This window comes from Erinaceus europaeus, chromosome 5 (genome assembly GCF_950295315.1).
Source record: "Erinaceus europaeus chromosome 5, mEriEur2.1, whole genome shotgun sequence".
Taxonomy (NCBI): Eukaryota; Metazoa; Chordata; class Mammalia; order Eulipotyphla; family Erinaceidae; genus Erinaceus; species Erinaceus europaeus.
The window spans coordinates 73,220,342-73,244,978 of record NC_080166.1 but is presented as its reverse complement, the minus strand read 5'-3'; the positions used below and the strand labels follow the sequence as shown (position 1 = coordinate 73,244,978).

Sequence of the window (24,637 nt, the reverse complement as noted above, 5' to 3'; positions counted from 1 at the left end):
TTGACAAACCCCTAGCCAGACTCACTTTAAAAAAAAAAAAGAAGAAGAAGACAGGAACAAATAGAATTGTAAACAATAGAGGAGATATCACAACTGACACCCCAGGAATCCAGAAAATCATGCGAAACTTTATGAAGAACTATACATCACCAAGCTAGAGAATCTGGAAGAAATGGAACAATTCCTAGAAGAAGATGCCCTTCCAAAACTGAACCAAGAAAAACTACAAAACCTAAATGCACCGATCACAGACAAAAAAATTAAGAGTTATTAAGAATCTTCCCAACAGCAAAAGTCCTGAACCAGAGGGCTTCACAAACGAATTCTACAAAGACTTCAGGAAACAGTTATTTCCTATACTTCTAAAGCTTTTCCACAAGATTGAAGAAACTGGAACCCTCCCTGCCACCTTCTATGAAGTCAACATCACTCTGATATGAAAAGTAGATAGGGTTACAACAAAAAAGGAAAAGAACAGACCAATATCTCTGATGAACATTGATGCCAAAATATTAAACAAGATTCTGGCTAACCGGATACAGCAGGATATCAAAAAGATTGTTCATCACGACCAAGTGGGATTTATCCCAGGAATGCAAGGCTGGTTCAACATATATAAGTCAATCAATGTCATTCACCACATCAATAAAAGCAAAACCAAAAACCACATGATTATCTCAATAGATGCAGAGAAAGCCTTTGACAAAATCCAACACCCATTCATGCTGAAAACCCTACATAAAATGGGAATTGATGGGCAATTCCTCAAGACAGTGGAATCCATATATAGCAGACCTACAGCCAACATCATATTCAATGGACAGAAGCTGCAAGCAGGGAGTCAGATGGTAGCACAGAAGGTGAAGCAGGTCTGCAGGTGTCTTTTTCTTCCCCTCTCTTTCTTCCCCTCCTCTCTCCATTTCTCTCTGTCCAACAACAACATCAATAACAGCAATAACTATAACAATAAAAAACAACAAGGGAAACAAAGGGAATAAATAAGTAAATAAATATTAAAAAAAGAAGCAGCTGAAAGCATTCCTCCTCAGATGAAGGACTAGACAGGGCTGTCCATTATCACCATTACTCTTCAACATAGTATTGGAAGTTCTTGCCATAGCAATCAGGCAAGAGAAAGAAATCAAAGGAATACAGATTGGAAGGGAAGAAGTTAAGCTCTCACTATTTGCAGATGATATGATAGTATACATAGAATTATAAATTTCTAAGGAATACCATCTAAAATAAAGCTTTCTAATTATCCAGTGCAACTCAAAGTGCCAAAGATTACAAAGTACCTCATCTGACTAGGGGGGCTATTATTTGTTTTCCTCTTTATTGTTGGTAGGATGTTTTTAGAGGAAGGAGATATAGAGAGGAAATGAGAAAGACAGGCACCTACAGCACTGCTCCACTCCTCATCAAGGTTCCCCTCTGGAGGTAGGGGTCAAGGGCTAGAACCGTGGCCCTCCCTCATGATAATGTGTGTACTCTACTGGATGCACTATCAAATGTTCATTTGATGATCTTATAATAAAAAAGTGCCTTGTGAAAGGCACTACACAGTTAAGTATTAAAGTTCAGTCATCAGACTACAGTTCACAGTTCAATACTACCCTACATTATGCTTTTTTTTTCTTGTATTATGTTTAATACAACAAAATTAACACTCAGAGGTGACATGGGAAGATCACAGGAAGAGCAAAGTAAGAGATCCTCAATTCAATCATCAATACTATACACAAGGCTGATTCCCTGGGATTATTTAAATAAATGAATGAATAAATAAATATTAAAAAAAACAAAAACAGAATCACTGTTTTTCAGTTCATCTTGAAAACTTCAACTCTCAAAGTCCTCAACTTTTATCCCTTGTGGAAACATGTTTTTTAATCATCTAAAATTCATAAAATATAGTGAAAGACATAGTTTCCAAAGAAGTGCGGTATTCTTTATTGCTGATAATACTGCTTTTCTAAGTCTATATTCTACCGAAGTTTAACAAGAAAGACCAGTCTACTGATCAATATGTTTAACCTCATGCTGTTTCCTAAATTGTTCTTTCTCTACCCCTTAAGGCAAGGTTTATATGAATTTAAAGTGCTGTTACTGGATTAAGACACCAACAGGAGTCTCAGTTCCTGTTGCTTGATATATACTAAATTGTTCTATTTGATATCGAAACATGAAAATCTGACCAGCATGCCACTGCTGTCAAAAATCAAGACTTTTCAAGTATGGATCTAAATGTGCTAGAAGAGAGAAAAAAAAAACACATTAAAAAATATAAATAAAAGAAAGAAAAATAAATAAGATGAAGCAAAGTCTAACTTTCCAGTACATGTTCACTGAGCTGTAGCCAGTTCATGTCAAAAAGTCAAGTTTAAAATGTTTTCGTTCCACTCCCTTGCCAACTGTTACGTGTTACACACTTTTTTTTTCTTCAGTAGTACTATGTAATTTCAAAACATCTGATGTGAACAATATTTCTCTGCATTCAGAGAAATCAAGTCAGTATCAGTCACCACCTTTCTAGAAAAGATACAAATTACAGAAAATTCAAAGAATTTAAAATAAACAAGCAACATAAAAATTAGCAGGCAATAGCTCCTAAATAGTAAAGAGAGAGAGCGAGAGATATGAAGGGGCCAGTGGTAACACACCCAATTCAGCAAACATGTTACCATAATCAAGGACCCAGCTTCTGACCCCCACCTATAGAGGAAGGTGCTTAATGATCAGTGAAGCAAGTCTACAGGTGTCTATCTTTCTCTCTCCCTAGGGTCTTCCCCCCCCCCCCGTCTTAATTTCTCTTTGTCCTGTCCAATAAAATAGAAGAAGAAATAAAAAAGAAACTATAAAAATATGAAATCAAGTAGAAAAAAGAGAATTCAAATCATTTCAAAGAAAGATTATAAAAATAAATTCTCCTTAAAATGAAAAATAGAGAATGGGACAGACTTGAAGTAATAAATTTAAATTCATCTTATAAAATGTCTTCATAATTCTAGTGATAAGCTGTCACTACCGAAAGTTTTGAATAAATTTTTATCATGTGAACACACATCTTTGAATGTATATAAATATATAATAAACTTCATTAGCTATTTCCTTACAGTTAGAAAAAAAATATATATATATATAATCAAAGTAAGCCCCTGTAAAATTCTAAACATATATATCAACATACACATACCTGCATGCTAGCAGAACTGGGTACCATTCTGGCATCTATGCCATATAAATCCATTGCTTTTCATTTAAAAATTTTTTTAAGATTTTATTTATTGATTCATGCAAGAGAAGGAAGGAGGGTGCGGAAGGGGGGGGGGATACCAGAGCATCTTTCTAGTACATGTAATGCCAAGAAATTAACTCAGAACCTCAGTTTGAGAGTTCATCCCTATCCACTGCTCTATCTTCTGGGCAAATTAATAACTTTTTCTAAGGACAGTGAAAAAAGGTCAGGAACCACTACCTGCCCAAATGAAGGTCAACATGAATACTATTAAGATCATACAACATGAGGGGCCAGGCATTGGTGCATGATGTATAGTGCACACATTACTGTCTGGATTCAAGCCCAGATCTCAATCTTCTTGAGGTTTGGTATATAGATTTGGCATATAAAAGGACAATGAAGACATGAAATAGGAGGCCAGAGTAGCTGATCCAGTAGATAGTTCACATAATCACTGAGATGACCCAGCTTCAAATCCCTGGCTACTATGGTGTGTGTGTGTGTGTGTGTGTGTGTGTGTGTGTGTGTGTGTGTGTGTGTGTGTGTGTGTGTGTGTGTGTGTCGTCCCCCCCAACCACCCAGCTACTATGCCGAAGCACTTGCTCAGGGCTATTTTGCCAGGGAAGAAACAGAGGGGGTGTGTGTGTGTGTGTGTGTGTGTGTGTGTGTGTGTGTGTGTGTGTGTGTGTGTGTGTGTGTGTGTGTGTGTTTTGTCACCCCCAACCCCCCCAGCACTGTTCAGTTCTGGATTGTGGTGGTGCAGGGGACTAAACCTAGGATTTCAGAGCTTTAGGCATGAGAGGCTCTTTGCATAATCATTATGCTTCTACCCCCGCTTTGGTGCCTCTTCTCTTTCACTGTCTCTTGGTCTCTCATCCTCTATACAGATAAGGAGCCACAGCAGTAACCCAAGTGGCAAAAATAAAGAAATAAATACATTCATTAAGGGGGAAGAAAAAAAAAAAAGACAGCTGAATTAGAGGACTCAGAGATTAATAGGAAGTTAGTCTGATGATTGAGAGGCCCAGGATCTTCTAAGCAGAAGAATTAACATATGCAAAGACAAGTCCATGTTGTTAGGTTATAAGGAATTTGGTTTTCCTGAGTATTTTATGTGAGTGGATAGGAAGATGAAAGAGAAAGGAAGCAACTGATCTGAGTCTAGATTAGAAAACAAATCAGATCAGGCACAGCCTTGTATGCCATGTCAGCAAATTCAGATCCAACTGGAAGTAGAGGGAATCAGAAGAGATTTGATGCAAAGGACAGGCAATAATAGGGCTGATCCATGCATGCTAAGAAACCATTATACTTGTAGATATAAATGCATCTATATACAGATTACATTATCAGATGTAAGAAATAAGGCAATCTCTTTTGCTACATATTGAATGGGACTTGAGGAAAGCATGTAAAGTAAGATTAGGCAGGAGAAGGAGAAAAAAATAGATGATATCGCTCATAGGTAGAACTAAAAAAAAAAAAAAGCACAAGGACTGGTTGAGTGCTCATGTTACAATGGGCAAGAACCCGAGTTCAAGCCCCCTGTCCCCACCTGCAAGAAGAAAACTTTGTGAGTAGTAAAGCAGTAATGCAGATGCCTCTCTCCCTCTATCTCTCCCCCTACTCTCACGATTTTTGGCTCTCTCTCCAATAAAGATAATAAAATAAATATTAAAATAAAATTAATATAAAAAACACAAGGAAAATATAAGGTAAAACTTATAGAGTAGCAGAGGCTATAAACAGGAGAGGGGCCTGAGAATGTGTTGGAAAGGCAGTAGGAGGTGCAAAAAAACCTATCCATATCCCAAGGAGATAAAAACACACTGTACTGGCACACATTACCATGAGCAAGGGCTGGGTTCAAGCCCCCACTCCCCATCTACAGGAAAGAAGCTTAGCAAGCAGTGAAACAGAATTGCAGGTGTCTCTTTCTTTCTGAGACTACAGTGTATGTTTGGATTTTTTTTTTTTTAAGAGTCACTGGCATCTACATTATGTCACCTAGGATACCAACTGAAAATCAGCTGATCACGAATTAATCATCATACTCTGATGCTTAAAAAACAAAGTAGCGTACAATCTTGATTAATTTGTATGATGTTATACTTACTTTTCAAAAGCTATCTCTCTCTCTCTCTGGAATTAATGAAAATAAGAAAACAGAGATTTTATTCTACAGGGAGCATCCCAAGTTAACTCTAGAGTCTACACTGAGGCATCAGATTTCAATTACAGCCTTTATCCACCAACAAATGCATGTCATTACTTTAAAGCCTATTTATTAGTGTCTACTGTGTACATACTATCATTAACTAGTGCAAGAGAAAGAAGTCAGGGTGTCACTGCAAGGGTTTTTTTGGCAGTTAAAAGAATGAAATTACCATTAATTAAAATGGAAAAGACCATGGGAGAGGACAAACTTGGGGGAAAAGATAAATTTTGATGGAATGTTAAATTGGAAAGATGCATTGTGATCCACAATGAAAACAATGGAGAAGTAAACTCAATAAAGGAGATGCTGATCTAGAAAGAGATAACTATAGTAAAACCATGTGAAAAACAAACAAGCTAGTAGGTGGAGTCATCTAAGGAAAAGAAAGTGGTGATTTGTGACATTCCAGTAACAGACTTCTATTTGCATATTGGGGGGTGAGGTCAATGATTTAAAAGAAAAATACGTGGTTATGGATTCCCAGAAATATGGAAGAAAAATCTGAGGAAGAGTGTGCAACTACTCAAATACTATAGTAGGTCAAATAAGGTAAGAACTAATCAATTGCTATTCAATTCAGCTGGTTACCTGACAAGAACAGTTTCTACAAAGGAACAGAGTTGTTCTGACAAGTAGGAAAACACTTGTCTGCTCACATGTACCATATGGAACTAGTAAAAAGAAAGAGAGAAAGAAAGAAAGAAAGAAAGAAAGAAAGAAAGAAAGAAAGAAAGAAAGAAAGAAAGGGAGGAAAGAAGGAAGGAAGGAAGGAAGGAAGGAAGGAAGGAAGGAAGGAAGGAAGGAAGGAAGGAAGGAGGGAAGAAAGGGAAGAATGAAAGAAAGGAGGGAAGAAAGAAAACTGGACTCTGAAATACTCTCCTCCATGTTACAAATAAATCTTCAGAGATAATGCTTTTCAAACTTTAGTTTAACAAGTAAGATTTCTTTTTAGGTGTGAGATCTAGCTACCTGGTAAGTAAATACTGTAAATATTCTTGCCCCACTTCTGGAAAAGGAGCCTGATATACACCATAAAAAAGTAGATTTAACATAACTTGTAGCTGGATGTCTGTGTGTGCCCATGTGTATACAATTACATCTGGGATTCAGAATAGCTAAGGATTTCCTCCAAGTAGCAGTCAACTGGAGATACATTACAAAAACCAGTAAAGTCCACACAGCAACGGAGTGAGACAAAAGTCAACAATATCATGGGCTACATATAACCAAAAATGTAGTAGGAAATAATAAAGAAAAAAAACTGTAAAAAGAAACCTCAAATATGAAAGATAGAACCAATCAAAGGTGACATTAAGAGTAAGACAAATAGTCAAAGGAAAACCATTAGGTGTAGAAAAAGCTTAACAAGGTGGAGAGGAGCATAGTGAAACCCAAAACATTTGTTCAACTAAGCAATTTTCTGTTCTTGATAAGTTAGTGCTACTTCTTCACATGTGATGCTGTATCACCGAGATTTCCTCTACAGGAGACTTTATAATGATCACTATGTCCAATGAAAGAAAATCTTACGTATTTTAACCTTTTGCTCATGACCCTTTTTCTACAAACAAGCTTAAGCTCTACAGTCTGAGACACACTAATAAATGGGATGCCTGGAGAGCAGTTACAGGTCTGTGTAATTTCTTCAGAGTAAATGTTTTTAGAATGATTGTGATGGTGGAACTGAGAAATATCTAAGAACAGAAAAAGGATGTATTCTTTAAAAAGTTCATTCTTTGGTCAACATCCTTGCCCTGAATATAAGCAGAGATATCTACAAGTAAAATGATGGCTATTCTAAATTGAAAATCTAGCCACAGAAGCTAAATTCAGATTGCAAATAAGTACCAGTGAAATACTTTAATAAAAATCCTATGTGAATTTGTAAATCCTTATTATCTGGGCCTGGAAGATATAGATTACACTGCTATTCATCTTCTCTACCCTATAGCAAACATCATCTGCATCTCTTTGCACAATCAAATTTTACATTTGTCAAGTTAAAATGAGTAAATAAGGCTCACAAAGAAATATTTTGCCTCCAGTACAAATAAAGAAACTCCAAAGAATTTAAACTTCAGATGTACTAATTCACAAAAAAACCTAAACTGACTACATTATGTAGACAAACATATAGTAAAAGTATACCAACAGATCTAAAGTTCTGTATTTTATTTATACTTCCAACTATATGTTCTGTAAATGATAGCTACTATAAATGAGATGCCAGAACCTAGGTAACTTCATATGTCCCACACAGACTCAAGAAATAAAGTGTAGGATTCATGAGGCTATAATTCACTAAAAAGAATACTGAAAAACAAATTTAATTTTTAAATATTTATTGATACTCCCCGCTGAGACATCATTAATTCTTTCCTATACCTTCTCATGCGTTTGCTGAAACAGCTAGTACTACAATTTTTTATGTGAAATATTAGTCAGCTTTAAATTCCTGAGTTAAAGCTTCTTAAGGGCAGGAGTATATTTCATTAAGCTTTATAGGTCTAATAACTAGCATAACCCAGTGCACAGCAGTCACTGAATAACTGACTGACTGGTTAATTACAAAACTTTGCAGTTATCTTGGATACAAAAATTAATATATTTCTGGTGAGCTGTTGCAGCATGAGTGTAGAAAAGTATGTATAGATTGAGAATTGACAATAAATTCTAAATAAGATAATGCTAATCAGTATTTTACACCTAAGTGTGCTCCACAAGAAATGAGTATACCTTTAAATCATATTTATCTATTTCTTTAATATCTATCAACTTAACACATTTTTAATAAGTTCATAATACCATATCTGATATTTTGGATTGTACTGATATATTAATCCTACTGATAGGAAGCTTCAGTAAAATCAGTAACCAAAGTAAGAATTAAAATCTCATGGGGGACCTAGCCTAACAGTTATGCAAACAGACTCTCATGCCTGAAGCATGAAAGTCCCAGATTCAATCCCCTACACCACTATAAGCTAGAGCTGAGTATTGCTCTTCAGAGGATTGGAGTGGGGGCAGTGACAATGATCACATCATCAACATCAACAACAACAACTACTACTACAACAATAAAACAACAAGGGCAGCAAAAGGGAATTAAGAAAGAAAGAAATACTTTTAAAAAATCATCTCTACATCTGGAATGTCCCAACAATGTTACAAAAAATAAATACTGTAATATATTGTGCTCTTTGAACACAGATAACTTTCTTACTTTTCTCTGCATGGGGCCTCCCTCAGCACTTTACTCTGCAACCATGAGAATACCATTAAGATCACTGCCCTCCAGATATCTGAATATCTGGAACACAATTTTCCTTTAATAATTGTTCCAGAATCAGACACCAAAGGCAAAGAACATGTCCCTGGTTTTTCCTTCCTCTAGAAAATATTCCACTGCAGAGAAATATCTACCATTAAAATTCTATACAAACATATGAACAGAGGCACTTAACAGACTCCTAAGAGGATATTAACACCACCATGGCAACTCTTTAATCAACATTGTCACTAGACCTTAACTGGTCTAAAGATATGATGGTAGCAAAATACTTAATACCACTGAACAGCAAGTATTAAAATGTCTAGATTGATCATTTAATACTACATATATTTTACTTCACAGGAAAAGTAAACCCAAAAGAGAACAATTTCAACTGAAGAAATCAATTAATTTTTTATTGATAGTAAAAATAAGTGGTGCACAAAAAAATACCCAGAACTAGCTATCCATAATTATATCTAAAGAATATATTGGGGGCAAGGCGGTAGCACAGCAGTTTAAGTGCACCTGGCGCAAAGCACGAGGACCAGTGTAAGGATAATGGTTCAGGCCCAGCTCCCCACCTGCAGGGGATCATTTCACAAGCGGTGAAGCAGGTCTGCAGGTATCTATCTTTCTCTCCCTCTCTCTGTCTTCCCTTCCTCTCTCCATTTCTCTCTGTCCTATCCAACAATGAAGACATCAGTAACAACAACAACAATAACTACAACAACAATAAAACAAGGGCAACAAAAGGGGAAAAGCAAATTAAGAATATATTAAATCAAAATCTGAAAACCTAGGAGCAATTAAATGTAAGAGCTTAAGTATATTTTAAGTAATCAAGATCCAAAAATAATGTTGCAATAGATTCACATAAGAATTTTGTTCCACTGAAATAAATTTCTCCATCCTTTCCTTGAGCATGCTTGCTCTTTGAGAGAACTTCTGACTAGGAAGCCTCAGAAAACCTGTTTTTTTTTTTGTTTGTATAGTAACTAGTATAGGAGAAATACTCTAGCTTCTCATGAGTCAAATTAATAAAGGTATCATCCCATTCAATCTCCATCAAAGGTCCAATGAATGCAGAAGAACAACAGCAGGCACATAAAACTGAAGGAAAGGTTAAGAAGGTTCAGTAGTCTGAGCTTTATTTTAAGAAATCTCTCTAGGTCACAATTCTGTGAGTACTGCAAGTAAAGACACTGAATGTCCTTTTGGATGATTTTTCCAAGTTGTGCAGGTGTATCTCTTCCTCTCCCCCTCTCTGTCTTCCCCTTCTCCATTTCTCTCTATCCTATCCAACAACAGTAAAAACAAAAGCAGCAAAGGCAACAAAATGGAAAAGATGGCCTCCAGGATTCATAGTGCAGGCACCGAGCCCCAGAATAACTCTGGAGGCAAAGAAAAACCACAATATTTTCCTACCAGGAGTATTATGTACACCTCCAGGATTATCTTGTGATGAATGTATTAGCTTGTCTTCTTCACCCCAAAACACCTTGATTTGCACCTCTCTGGTGTTCAAGTGTGTGAGAATACAGTACTAGTAGAACATGCAATATATGGGCAACTATGGGGAGCTCTCCAAAATAGGCCGCTTGGTAAATACTATTGATCAGTATTTATGTGTAACATGCAGGTAGTTATACTGAGTGAAAGTCACCCACTTAGAACAGATGATAAAAATGTATCCTTGGTTTTAGATTAAGTGATCAAAGCCAACACACTGGCTCAGCCAACAAGGTCTCATGTTAATTTCAGCTCACCACCAGGTTAATAATGATGAAAGACTTGTCCAAGACATGCCCTGTGCTCAATAGGAGGAAGTCATTAGCATCTCATGTCAAAAGGAAAAAGGACCAGAGGAAAAATTAAGTAGACGCCTACCGTTCTGAGGTAGGAGATAGTTTATGGAATATGTCCAGTCACTAGATCTGGAACCTGGAAGGTATGGCTAAGGTCAATAAAGCATATGGCCTCAATGTGTTGCTTGGAACCCTATTAACCAGTGGTCTTAGTCTATGAATAAGCTGAATAGATCTCATCACAATATATACCAATCAGCATAATACCTTCTGTATCTATATCATGACAGAAAATTTGCTCAGAGCATCTCTGTCAGAACACAAACTACTGGAACTGGAAATCAGAGCTAAGAGTTGAGCTAATGGCATTCATTATTGTGGGTAAAAAGTCTTGTGTATTTGACCTACATGTCCATATCTTGTATTAGTAGCCATGTAACAGTAGATAATTAGTGTGTTAGTTTACAAATGGTGTACAGTCTCATATAGTCTACAGACTCCAAGGGACTCAAACAAGAAGACATCATAAAGGAAGAAACAGGATATTGCCACAATGAGTTTAAAAACATACACATAGGGAGTCGTGTGGTAGCGCAGCGGGTTAGGTGCATGTGGCGCAAAGCACAAGGGCCGGCATAAGGATCCCGATTCGAGCCCCCGGCTCCACACCTGCAAGGGGTCGCTTCGCAAGCAGTGAAGCAGGTCTGCAGGTGTCTATCTTTCTCTCCACCTCTCTGTCTTCCCCTCCTGTCTCTATTTCTATCTGTCCTATCCAACAACAACAACAGCTATGACAACAATAACAACTATAACAAGCACAACAACAAAGGCAACACAATGGGAAAAATAGCCTCCAGAAGCATTGGATTCATAGTGCAGGCACCGAGCCCCAGGAATAACCCTGGTGGCAAGAAAAATAAATAAATAAATAAATAAATAAAAAACATACACATAACAGCCAAACACCCACTGAAAAGAACTATACAAGTCCCATTTTTTTATCCCTTGCCTGATAATTTTCCACAGTTCAATCATTTCTGAGAACAAAGGCAAAGATTTCAACACAATCATTGTAAATTAAACAAGGCTTCTGTTATTCTATTAAAGTATTGGAAATGAAAATTAAACAACAAATTAAAATAACACAAAAAATGAATTTCGGGGGCCGAGCGATAGCACAGTGGGTTAAGCATGTCTACAGGTGTCTATCTTTCTCTCCCCCTCTCTGTCTTCCCCTGCTCTCTTGATTTCTTTGTCCTATCCAATAACAACGACAGAAATAACAATAATAATAACAATAACAACTATAAACAAGGGCAACAAAAATGGGAAAAAATAGCCTCCAGAAGCAGTGGATTCATAATGCAGGAACTGAGCCCCAGAAATAACCCTGGAGGAAAAAAAAAAAAGAATTTCAGTCATAAACTGGAGGTTGGTTGATTCAAACTTATTCCAACTCTCTTACATACTCAAGAAGGCCTCACCAACAAGAAATATTTTCAAACTGAAGACTAAACACTGACGAAGGTTTTGGAGTTAGGGTCCTATGACCTGTAGTGTAATATCCATTAGGATATTACTGTATATAGTGCAGCATATATTCGCCTATATTGCTCATGACTTTATACTATACAAATGTGAGTTGATAGACCTGTCAAGAATTCAGTTAGGATCCCGTTTACCATTTCCTGTTTAATAATCTAAAGTAGACTATGCTGATTGAAATTGAAAATCTGTCTGATACACTTGAGAAAAGCAAGGCAGACTTCAATTCAATCTTTATATGTGTACTTTCCTTCCCAGAAGTAAGGCTATTTAAATTCTGACAATTATAAGTTTATTACAGAACTCAGTTTTTTGCTTCCCCCGCCACTTGCCCAGAGCACTGCTCAGCTCTGATTTATGGTGGTGTGGGAGATTGAACCTGGAATTTTGGAGCCTGAGAATCTCTTTGCGTAACCATTATGCCTATCTACCGCTACTCTCAGTTTTCCACTTTCTTACTCAGCTATGCAGGTTGTGTGAAAGTCTGCTCGATTCCATCATATTCGCAGAGTCCAATTACATTTATTATTATTATTAAATTCTAAAAACATAACAGTATTTCTTTGAAAAGTACTTTGTTGTATACTTTTCAGTATCAGAACAATGAGGATTATTTCAAAAGTTTACTGTCTCCCATTTTCACCAATTTTAAGAGCAAAGAAATTGTTTCTATTTTATTCAGCAACAAACAAGTTATACTGTTAGTTTAGTGATTTGCTAGTATCACCCAGACTAGCACAGTTTAATCAATGCAAATGATATAACTAATGGAATAAAATGGGCACTTAGAGAAACGGCTTTATGGGAAAACTGAACCACAGCTCTGAAAACATGCTTTATGTGTTGAGAATTTAGAAACCCCCAGAGAGAAAAGGTATTTTTAGATATTACTATCGTGTCTGATTATTTTAAAAGGGGGTGGGGGAAAATACAATCAATAATCCTAGAAAAAAAGAATCTTACCCCTCCCAAGATACCTATATAGAATGTGGCAACCTTATTTATGTATATTGTCACTAGGGTTATTGCTGAGGCTAGGTGCCTGCTGAAAAAAAATTAACACTTTTGTGGGTCACTTCTTTCTCCCGTTCCCCCTTCTTGAAACAAAGAGGAACTAAGATAAGAAGAAACGATAAAGGGAGTCGGGTGGTAGCACAGCGGGTTAAGCGCAGGCGGTGCAAAGCTCAAGGACAGGCTTAAGGATTCTGGTTCGAACCCCCTGCTCCCCACCTGCAGGGGAGGTGCTTCACAGGTGGTGAAGCAGGTCAGCAGGTGTCTGTCTTTCTCTCCCCGTCTCTGTCTTCCCCTCCTCTCTCCAATTCTTTCTGTCCTATCCAACAATGACGACATCAATAACAACAACAATTACTACAACAATAAAACAACAAGGGCAACAAAATCGAATAAATAAATAAATGGAAACGACCAAAAAAAAAAAAAAAGAGGAGGCGAGAAAGACACCTGCAGCACTGTTTTACATTAGTAAAGCTTGTCACTGCAGACAGTGACCTATAGCTTCAACTTGGGCCCTTCAGCATGGGAAAGTCCTCTACCATATGCACCACTGCCAGTTCCCTAGTAACTTTATTCTTTTTTTTTTTTTTGCCTCCAGGGTTTTCAGTGGGGCTAGGTGTCTGCACCATGAATCCACTGCTCCTGTGGGCTATCTTTTCCCCCACTGCCCTTGTTGTTTTATCATTGTTGTAGTTATTATTGTTGTTGTTGTTATTGATGGTGTTTCTGTTGCATAGGACAGAGAGAAATGGAGAGAGGAAGGAAAGACAGAGAGGGGGAAAGAAAGACACCTGCAGACCTGCTTCACGGCTTGTGAAGCGACTCCCCTGAGGGTGAGGAGCTGGGGGCTCGAACCGGGAGCCTTTTGCTGGTTCTGGCACTTCACACCATGTGAGCTTAACCTGCTGTGCTACCTACCACCCAGCCCCAAGAAACTGTATTCTAAACTGAAGCTGGCTACTTTACACACTAACGTTAATATAAAGAACCTCCACTAACAAATGGTTGGCTATGGAAAAATTAACAATTCTTCTCATTTTCAATTCTTTAAAGATCAACCTGGCCTTATCAGAAACAGTATTTAAGTGCTAAACAAAACTTTTATTTTCTCAATGGAAATTAAAATTCAGTGGTAGAGCACAGAATTTGTGCGTTGAGCTCCCCCCTACCAGTACAGCACATATCAGAACTGAATAGTGCCCTGAATAGTGGCCTGGACTCTCACTCTCTCATATAAATAAATACTTTCAAAAATTTGTTTTACTTCAAGTGGATCAAATATATGGAGCTTAAGCAAGAAAACTGTCATATTCATAGAAAAAAAAAACTGACAGAACACTTCACGATCTACACTTCAAAATTCTTCAAACATAAGTCCAACAGTTAAAAAAAAAAAAAAAACAAATAAATCAATGGGACTAATGACACTGACTTCTTCACAGGAAATGGCACCCTCAATTGAACAGAAAGGCACCCTATATAGGGGGAGAAGATCTCTTCCTTCCTACACTTCATGGCCCCACCTATCCTAGAACACTGCTCAGCTCTGGTTTATAGTGATGCTGGGGATTGAACCTAAGACTTTTAGTTCCTCAGGCATGAAAGTAATTTTGCATATCCATTATACTATCTGGCCAGCCCAAAAAAGATTTTTATGCAACATACATCAGATATTTAAAAATATAAATTAAATGAACATTAATTAGGCAACTTTGATGCTATAATTTTTTATTTTAAATGTAATTTTTTTTTTAGAGAGCACTTAAATATCTTTAAAAATCTGTATAGTGTATCTTGGTTCTTACTACTACTAGTAAACTTTCAACTTTTGGATTATAAACACTAACCCTATGAGAAACAATAATACATTTCAACGTCAACTTTAAAATTAGAAATACCAACTAATGTTGGTATATAAATAATTTGTGAAACTGTGACTATGAATTGTATAGAGAAATCTAGCCAGTGAGCTACTATAATGTAAGCTAAGGAAATAGCCATAGGTGTAGACCAAGTTATAACTGTCAGATAAAATGATAACACTGTATAGATGAGAACTCTATACATTTAAAACCCCATAAAATATTCCATGAAATTCATGGTTTTATAGTATAATGGTAAATATAAGTGAGAGATAAAAGTTATAAAACAGTAAGTAAAAATCATTGAAACTTAACCTGTAGTTGAACTGAATTGTGCCGAAGACCTTCCACAATAGAAGAAAATCTGTCAATTTTTCTTTCTTCGCCAGCTGATGTTAAAGCTTCTAAAACTTCTTCAAGGCTATTGGAAATTTTGAAGCTATTAATTAGGTTGATAAAAGCCAAAAACTTAAATGTAATAATAAAAAGACTGGTTGTACTAAAGAACTCTCATGCCACTATGCCTACGTATGACAATCCACAAATTTCCAGGGATTACGCCCAAGGTGTTCACACGGCAGTGCCAGGAATCAAATGCAGGCCCTTAGAAAGAGTAGGCCTCTACTGTACATGTTGAGTTATCCTCTAGCTTCTATAATCATCTTTTAACATTATGCAATTGACTTTTTGTTAGAAGACTATCGAATGTGGATAGTGCCTTTAAAGTTAAAGCTTCGGGAGTCGGGTGGTAGCGCAGCGGGTTAAGCACACATGGTGCAAAGCACAAGGACCAGCGTAAGGATCCTGGTTCGAGGCCCCGGCTCCCCACCTGCAGGGGAGTCGCTTCACAAGTGGAGAAGCAGGTCTGCAGGTGTCTATCTTTCTGTTCCCTTCTCTGTTTCTCCCCCTCTCTCCAATTCTCTCTGTCCTATCCAACAAGGACATCAATAACTACAACAATAAAAATAAATAAATAAATAAATAAAGTTTAAAGCTTCAATCTATACTTAGGGGTAAATCATTATTACATAATGTTACTTTCAAAATCTATCTTGCAGCAGATTTGTCAAATTACTTTTATAGAGGAGTACACACGACACATACGTATAATTCTATCTAAAAAGAAACAACACGTTTCTATATTTTTTACTATCATCATTTAGCATTTCTATGTCTGCTAAATCCAGAAAGAGGAGTTCACCAGGTGCTGAAATCAGTTTTTATAGAAACACATTAGCCACCAACTATTATATCAAGAAAAATAATTTATCACTAAAATACTTCTGCTCAGTCCATACAAAACTAGTTTTTCACCTACTTCATTTAAAGTTTATTCTAGTTTAAAAGAATATGTGAAAATATAAATGAATCAGACTCTATGAAAGAATATTCAAAGAGGACTTACATGCTTTCCTCCCCTACAATGCATACCGCAGAGAGAAGCTTGACCACATCTGTCATCATATTGGGATGCTCAGGATCAATGGCTTTGGCTAATAAAGAAAGACTCCTCTCTTCACTCATAATTCTTTCCAGGCCATACTAAAATATATTTGAAATTAGAGGTTAAATATTAGCAGTTAGATAGAAGGATTGTGTCTTCAAAGAAAGGTAGTTATTTTTTAAAAGTCTTTACAGGACATACTTTATACTTACCAATGCTGGGGAAAATGAAGAACGTTTAACACCCTAGGAATTATTATGTAAGCATTCACTTATATAAAAAGCTGTGAGAACCTGGGCAATGCACATGACTCCTCAAACATAACAGTAAGACAGTAATAATTAAAACAGATCAAACGGAAAAAAAGAAGAATCAGTGAGGAATCCTAAGACTTCCCATCAGGAACATATAAATGAAATAACTGTGTATTGGTTAAGAAACAAAGGGAATTAAGAACTTTAGAGGGAAAAAAATGTTGGTATGCTACCACAAGCAAGTGCTCAGAGAAATGTAATGTGAACCATGTGTATTACCTAGCTTTTTTCAAAGTGAGGAGAGAGCTTAACATTAGAACACTTGAGGGGGCCAGGTGGTGGCACACCTGGTTGAGTGCACATGTTACAGTGCACAAGGATCCAGGTTCGAGGCCCTGACCCCCACCTGCAGGGGGAAAGCTTCACAAGTAGTGAGGCAGTGCTGCAGGTGTCTCTCTGTCTCTCTCCCACTCTATCACCCCCTTGCCTCTAAATTTCTGACAGTCTCTATCCAGCAAATAAATAAAGATAAATAAAAAAAAAAAAAAACATTAGAACACTTGTGTGACTGAAGCTACAGAGTTCAAGGCCTCAGTTCCAGAAAGTGCAGTACACTAACCTGGTCTCTCTCTCCCCCTCCATAACAATAAGTTAATATTTCTTTCAATTAGACCTTGATTTAGCAAATCAAACAGTTCCAAAATATAGCTTCAACAGGTAATCAAAACCTGTATTGTCATTCTACCTTTTTTTCTCCAAAGCATTTAAAAGTCTAGCATGTGCATTTTATACTCTGAACACTTATTTTTTTCACCAGGGTTATCAGTGGAGCTCAACAGTACCTGCACAACAAACCCACCATTCCTGGTGGCCATTTTCCCTACCTTTTTTTTTTTCCTTCCTTTATTTGTTAGGACAGAGAGAAACTGAAACAGAAGGGAGAGACAGAGAAAGACAGAAAGAGAGACAGACACCTATAAACCTGCTTACTGCTCCTGAAGCTTTGCCCCTGGAGGTGGGGAATGGAGAATTCAACCCTGGTATTTACACATGGTGAAGCATGTGCTCAATGGGCACACCACCACCCAGCCCCCCTCTGAACACATCTCAGCTCAGACTGGACACATTGCACACGTTCATTAGGTGCCATGTATGTAATATGGAAGCCATACTACATAATGTTCACCTGTATCATGAGCAAAACTTAAAGGATGACTTAGGCAGATACTACACAAGAAACCCCCAACTCTTCATCTGCACTATTCCAGCCTTTAGGTTCATTATTGTTCAACAATTTGTTTGGCTTTGTATGTTAACTCTCTTTTCAACCACCAGGTTCCAGATGCTAGCAGGATGTGACAGACAACCCCATCAATGTGTCCTGGAGCTCTGCTTCCCCAGATCCCTTTCCCACTAGGGAAAGAGAGAGACAGGCTGGGAGTATGGATCGACCTGTCAATGCCCATGTTCAGTGGGGAAGCAATTACAGAAGCCAGACCTTCCACCTTCTGCACCCCATGATGACCCTGGGTCCATACTCCCAGAGGGTTAAAGAATAGGAAAGCTATCAGGGGAGGGGATGGGATATGGAGTGCTGGTGGTGAGAATTGTGTGGAGTTCTACCCCTCTTATCCCATGGTTTTGTCAATGCTTCCCTTTAAAAAAAAAAAAAAAAGAAAAGAAAAGAAAAAAGAAAGAAGAGGAAAAAAAAAAAAGAAGAAGAAGAAACCCCATAGTAAGCAGCATATTTTGAGGGCAGGCAGTGATGCACTCAGCTAAGTGCAAATGTTACTGTGAGCAAGAACCTGGGCTCGAGTCTCTGCTACCCACCTACAGAGGGGAAGTTTCACAAGTGGTATAGCAGTATTACAGGTATCTCTGTGTGTGTGTGTGTGTGTGTGTGTGTGTGTGTGTGTGTGTCTGTGTGTGTCCCCTGTCTCAATTTATTTCTGTCCTAACAAAAAAGTGATTAAACAGAAAAAAGGGGGAATACAGACAATACAGATTATGAGCCCTAAAAATAACTCTGGAGCTCCCCCCCCAAAAGGGGGGTATGACAGTATAATGATAGTCAGGGGAGATAGTATAATGGTTATGAAAAAAAGACTTTCATGCCATCCCACCATAAGTCAGAGCTGTGCAAGGCTCTAGCAAAAAAAAAAAGGGGGGGGAGGGGAAGAGGGGGAGAAAGAGAGAGGTGAATGCAGCACTAAATACATCACAAATATGGCCTGATCTTGGATAAAGGCGAAATGTATTTCCTACTACCAAGATAGTAGGAAACATCCAGTTAGAAGGAGTTATATTTAATATTTTTAGTATTTTAACTTAAGAATATAAACACATCCATGGGCTCACTTACACTCCATGAAGGTATATATCAAATAACAGAGGACAGCTAGAACACTACGTAAGCATAACTAGAAGTGAGAAATTGATTGTTGAGAATTACTATTCAGTAACAAAAAACCTGATGTCAATTCTGTACCTATGAGCTATAGTGTAAACTCAAAATCAACACTAGATATAAATATCAGCTCTGTAACAACTTTAGACAAGCAATGATTTGTTACTTATTACCTTCCAATCTTGGATATGTATTATCTTCCCATCTTACACACCTTTCTGTATACTGTACAGCATGTGGGGAGGGGTAAGCCTTCACACTGTGTTCAGATATTGCATTTACCTTAAACTGTTGCCTTAGGTATACAAATATAAAAGAGTAACTATTAACTGGAAAAAAAATCAAGGGTTCCTGGATATAAGGTTTGGACAAAGTTCTGTCTTAGCAGTTGTTTCCATAGTGTAGTGGTTATCATGTTCCCCTCACAAAGTTCTGTCTTGTCATGATTGCTAACAGTATGCAAAACTAGTGAGGACAGGCTTATTTTTCTGAGGTTCTGGATTACTCATAAGAAGGGGAAAGATATATATCAGATACAAGCCAGAAACCACAATATGGCTAGGTAATCATTACAGAGAATGACTTAGAAAAAGGTGTATGAAGTATCACTCTAATCCAGTTCAAAAATCAGTCAAAATGATCAAGTATGAAAGGGCTGGCTCTGTCTGAATAAATCTGAGGACTGAGTGAAGCTTGTCTCACACATTTCTCCTTTAATTCCTGTCAACCTGACTGTCTTGAGCCAATACCTAGCCTTCTAGAATCAGAATTCTGTGGCTTCTATAGTCTCTTACTGTGATTCAAATGGATTGCCTCCATGAAATACTATGGACCTTCTTAGTCAACCCCTCTAGTCCTATATTATATGTGATAGGTGAAACAGGAACATCTTGACTGTCTGCTCTTTTAGCCTGTAACACCTAAAGACCCATCATAGGCAGTTGGAGTCTCTGATTTTGCTAACATAGAAAATGTGCAGTGATTATTTTAAGACCGGAGTGAGAACAGATTATCAGGAACTATACAAAGACGTCTAGTGCCTACTTTAGTAAAATTACTTTCATTCAATTAATAAAGTAAAGCAAAATAAAATGAAAACTGATCACTCTGTAGGAGAGTTAACTTACCAGTAATGGTATTAAGAGTGAATCAAGTTAAAGCTCTTAAAAGGTTTGAGAGGCAGTGACAAAGTTTGGAAGGTCTAAGGATGTCTCTTCTACTGAATGTCAAGGATCCACTCTGAATTATATACAAACTCAGATGTTCTAAACTGAGGACCAATGCCATGTTTTATGTGCATTGTACATGAAACCTATTGTTACCTAACAGATGACTTCAGATTCCTGAAGGTATTAAAGGTTGTTACTTTAATCCCTTAAACTCCTGTATAATGTAAGTACTAAACAACTATCCACGGTCACTTGATCTCACAAGTACTGATACAAGAATAAGAGATTGGCTTCAGAAGAAAAGCTAACACCAATATTGCATATTTCATGACATGGCATCAAACTTTCTCAGTACTCAAATGATACAATTTATTGCTAATGCCATGTAAGGCACCATGTTTTCAATTTAAAGTCTTTGTGTTTCTCCTCTTGATGAACTAATTTAAAGACTGCACAGTGTGGTTAAGTATAGGAAAACATCAACTAGTTTCAAAGGGGAATGAAAACTTTGCCAAATGGTTATCTTTGGGAGAGTGGGGGGGTGGAGACATAGAACTCTGGAGGTGGGTGCATTATGAAACTATACCCTGTAGTTAGTTATCTTATAACCTACTTTTAATCACAAATAAATGGGAAGAAAAATAAAATAAAATGCTCTAAACACTGAAAGAATTACCAAAAAACAAAAAGCCCATTAAATTTACAGTTCAGAGATCATAACACTAATTCCAATTACTGGTAAGTTGACTTGATATATTTATTAGCACAGGTGATAGCAACAAATGAAAGTTATTGCAATGAACTAAACTATAATCAAAACTGCCTGTTATTATAGAAGTTCAACACAGAAAATTTATGATTTCCAAGGAAAATGTATAACGTTGACAGATCACAATAGGATGGAGGAAAATTAGCTTAAAAATTAGCAAAAATCCCCACCTGCAGGGGGAAAGCTTCACAAGTGGTGAAGCAGTGCTGCAGGTGTCTCTGTCTCTCTCTCTCCCACTCTATTACCCCCCCTTCCCTCTCAGTTTCTCACTGTCTCTATCCAACAAATAAAGATAAAAAAAAAGTTACAAACTATTGTATTTACTGTTGAATGTAACACATTAATTCCCCAATAAAGAAAAAAAAAGTTTAAAAAAAATTAGCAAAAAATAGAAAATTTTGATAAAATGTTGGAAAGCATAGTTAAAATGCTGAAAATTAAATTAATGAGTAAGACAATAGTAACTAGAACATTTAGGGGGTGGGCAGTGGCACACCCAGGTTAGTGCACATTTTACAATGCACAGAGTCCCCAGTTCCCACCTGCAGGCAGGAAACTTCACAAATGGTGAAGCAGTACAAGTGTCTTTCTTCCTATTACCCTCTCCCCTCTCAATTATTCTGTGTTATCAAATAAATACATCTATAAATCTATACCAAAAAGAAATATAACTGTCAATAGTGTAGGTGTTAGTATGTACATCCATCAATTATAACATATTTGAAATTGGAGCTGGGTGGTGGCACACCTGGCTGAGCGCACACATTAAAGTGCGCAAGGACCTGGGTTCAAGCCCCCGGTTCCCATCTCCAGGGGGAAAGCTTTGTGAGTGGAGAAGCAGGGCTGCAGGTGTCTCTCTGTCTCTCTTTCACCCCCTTCTCTCTCAATTTCTGGCTGTCTCTATCCAATAAATAAATAAAAATAATTTTAAAAAAATTTTAAAAGATATCTGAAATGAGAATAAGGAAAGATGTTAAAAATGAAAATCAATCACACATCAAGAAAGTAAAACACAAATCACTGGGGCCAGCTGTTGGAGCACCTGGTTAAGCATACATATAACCATGCACAAGAACCCAGTTTGGGAAGACAGAGAGGGGGAGAGAAAGACAGACACCTGCCGACCTGCTTCACCGCTTGTGAAGCGATTCCCCTACAGGTGGGGAGCCAGGGGCTCAGAACAGAATTCTTACACCGGTCCTTGCCATTATCCACTATCATAACCCCCATTATCCACCTGCAGAGGGAACGCTTCAACAGTGGTGAAGCAGTGCAGCAGATGTCTCTACTTCTCTCTCCCTCTGTCTCCCTCTTCCCTCTCAATTTCCATCCAATGAATCAATAGCACACACATCATGAAAGATTTAAACTCTTAAGATTAAAAATACTAAGTCTTTTTACTTGATTCTTTGGTAATAAGTAGCACTGTAGACTGCATTTAATAATCATATATAAATTTAAAATTAACTCATGCTACATATACATATATATATATTTTTTAATTAAAAGTGGAAGCAAGGAAAGGAGATAGGCAAAAGGCAAGCACACCTGAGTGTCCACATCTGAGTAATGAAATGCCTGAAGAGGATCTGTTCAAGTTTCTACTAATATAAAAGACTTTTCATATGAAATTAAAATCAATACAATCAAATATTATCCCATTATTTATTGATTGAAAGTTTCAGAAAATAGCACTAATGCTATCTATTCATTCCACAACTCCAATTCACCAGAAACAACACAATATAATTTCCTTTGTGCATACCTGTGTGTTCATCAGGGCCTTCAGACACTGAATAACTTTGTGCTGATTCTTCTTTACATTTTTTTCTTGTCTGTATTGGCATAAAATAGCACTGTTAGAATTATGACCATACTTGCAAATGTAGCTTAACTGAAAATAATAATTAATACTTACATTCTGCCACTAATCAGTCTTTCCAAAATGTCCAGTAATAATCCAAGTCCCTCATGTCCAAAGCTTTCTACCCAACTACAAGAAAAAGAAATGTAGTAAATTTATATTAAGCAGTATTCTAGTCTGGAATACCAGAAGTTGTTTTTTTCTTTTGTCAAGAATTTATACATATTATATTCTAATATACGTAATATTAGAAATGACAACATGTGTAAAATCATGATGCATAATCTTAACCATAACAGAAAAAGCACAGAATAGGTATGGCAGTAAATAGTATACTGATATAGGGGAAGACAGATTATTACTAATAAAAAATTGTTGTGTGTTGGGTAGTATGCCACCTCCCCCTGGCTTCTGCTTAACCATATGCCTATACAGGGATTTACTGATCCCATTCAAAGCTTTGGTCTATTTACATAAATCACTTTTACATTTACATAAAGCACTCCCTCCAGGGCATTGGTGGTTCAGTGATAGGATTCTCACCTGTTCCGCCCCCTCCTTGTCACACTCTGATTTTCACCAGTCACTTTTCTCTCCACCCTCTCTATATCACATCCTGTTTCCACCCTACTTGGAGAGTATAAAAATAGCTGCTCTTCTGATTAAAGACACTTGGAAATTGCTTTCCGGCTCCGAGAGTTCCAGAGTGCATCTCCTGCGGAAGTTAGTGCGGCACGAGTTCCTGATCCCTCTCCCACGCAGCAGCCTAGATCGGCTCCAGTTGAGTTCTCTCCAAGCCAGAGAGCACTAGCTCGGGAAGAAGTACCCTCAGGCTATCCCGGCAGTTGTGGGGAGAAAAATTATCAAAACATCAGAAAAGGGTGGTCCTAGAGAATTTTCCACAACACTAATATGTCTCTTTATAAGTTAAGGACTAAGTTTCAAAGATCAAAATATTCAAAAAATGATGCTTTAATTTTTGTAATTTGATGTTAATAACAATGTAATTTTTAATAGTAATGCCTCAACATAATTTTTACTTTAGATGGACTGTGTGTCATTACAGTACCACCCCACCATCCTTGGAACTTCCCCTAGCAATGGCAGCTGATGCCTGGGAAGATGAGTGCTCTACTGAACCATCTCTCAATCCCTCATCATTATTTTTTTTTTTTTAATTTTTTATTTATAAGAAGGAAACACTGACAAAAACCACAGGATAAGAGGGGTAAAACTACGCACAATTCCCACCACCAGAACTCCGTATCCCATCTCCTACCCTGATAGCTTTCTTATTCTTTTTTTTAATTATTCATTTATTTTAAAAAGGAGACATTAACAAAACCGTAGGATAGGAGGAATATAACTCCACACAAATTCCCACCACCAGATCTCCATATCCCATCCCCTCCCCTGATAGCTTTCCCATTCTTGATCCCTCTGGGAGTATGGGCCCAAGGGCATGGTGGGATGCAGAAGGTTGAAAATCTGGATTCTGTAATTACTTCCCCACGAACATGGGTGTTGACAGGTCAATCCATACTCCCAGCTTGTCTCTCTCTTTCCCTAGTTGGGGAGGGCTCTGGGGAAGCGGAGCTCCAAGGCACATTGGTGGGGTTTTCTGTCCAGGGAAGTCTAGTTCATCTGGAATCTGGTTGCCAAAAAGAGAGTTAACAAAGCCAAACAAATTGTTGAACAATCATGGACCTAAAGGCTGGAATAGTGCCGATGAAGTGTTGGGGGGGTGCTCCATTTTGTAGATAGCTAGTAG

General features: G+C 37.4%; 1 protein-coding gene across 1 annotated transcript in view; it reads right to left on the bottom strand.

The window, feature by feature from the left end:
* Nucleotides 1–24,637, bottom strand: part of DIAPH3 (diaphanous related formin 3) — a 551,468-nt gene that overhangs the window by 365,136 nt on the left and 161,695 nt on the right. Inside the window, exons 5-8 of the mRNA XM_060191426.1 lie at nt 22,921–22,995; nt 22,768–22,837; nt 16,365–16,501; nt 15,275–15,380 (exon numbers count right to left, since the gene is read on the bottom strand). Coding sequence (XP_060047409.1) covers nt 15,275–15,380; nt 16,365–16,501; nt 22,768–22,837; nt 22,921–22,995 — 388 coding nt within the window. The remainder of the gene's footprint in view (nt 1–15,274; nt 15,381–16,364; nt 16,502–22,767; nt 22,838–22,920; nt 22,996–24,637) is intronic.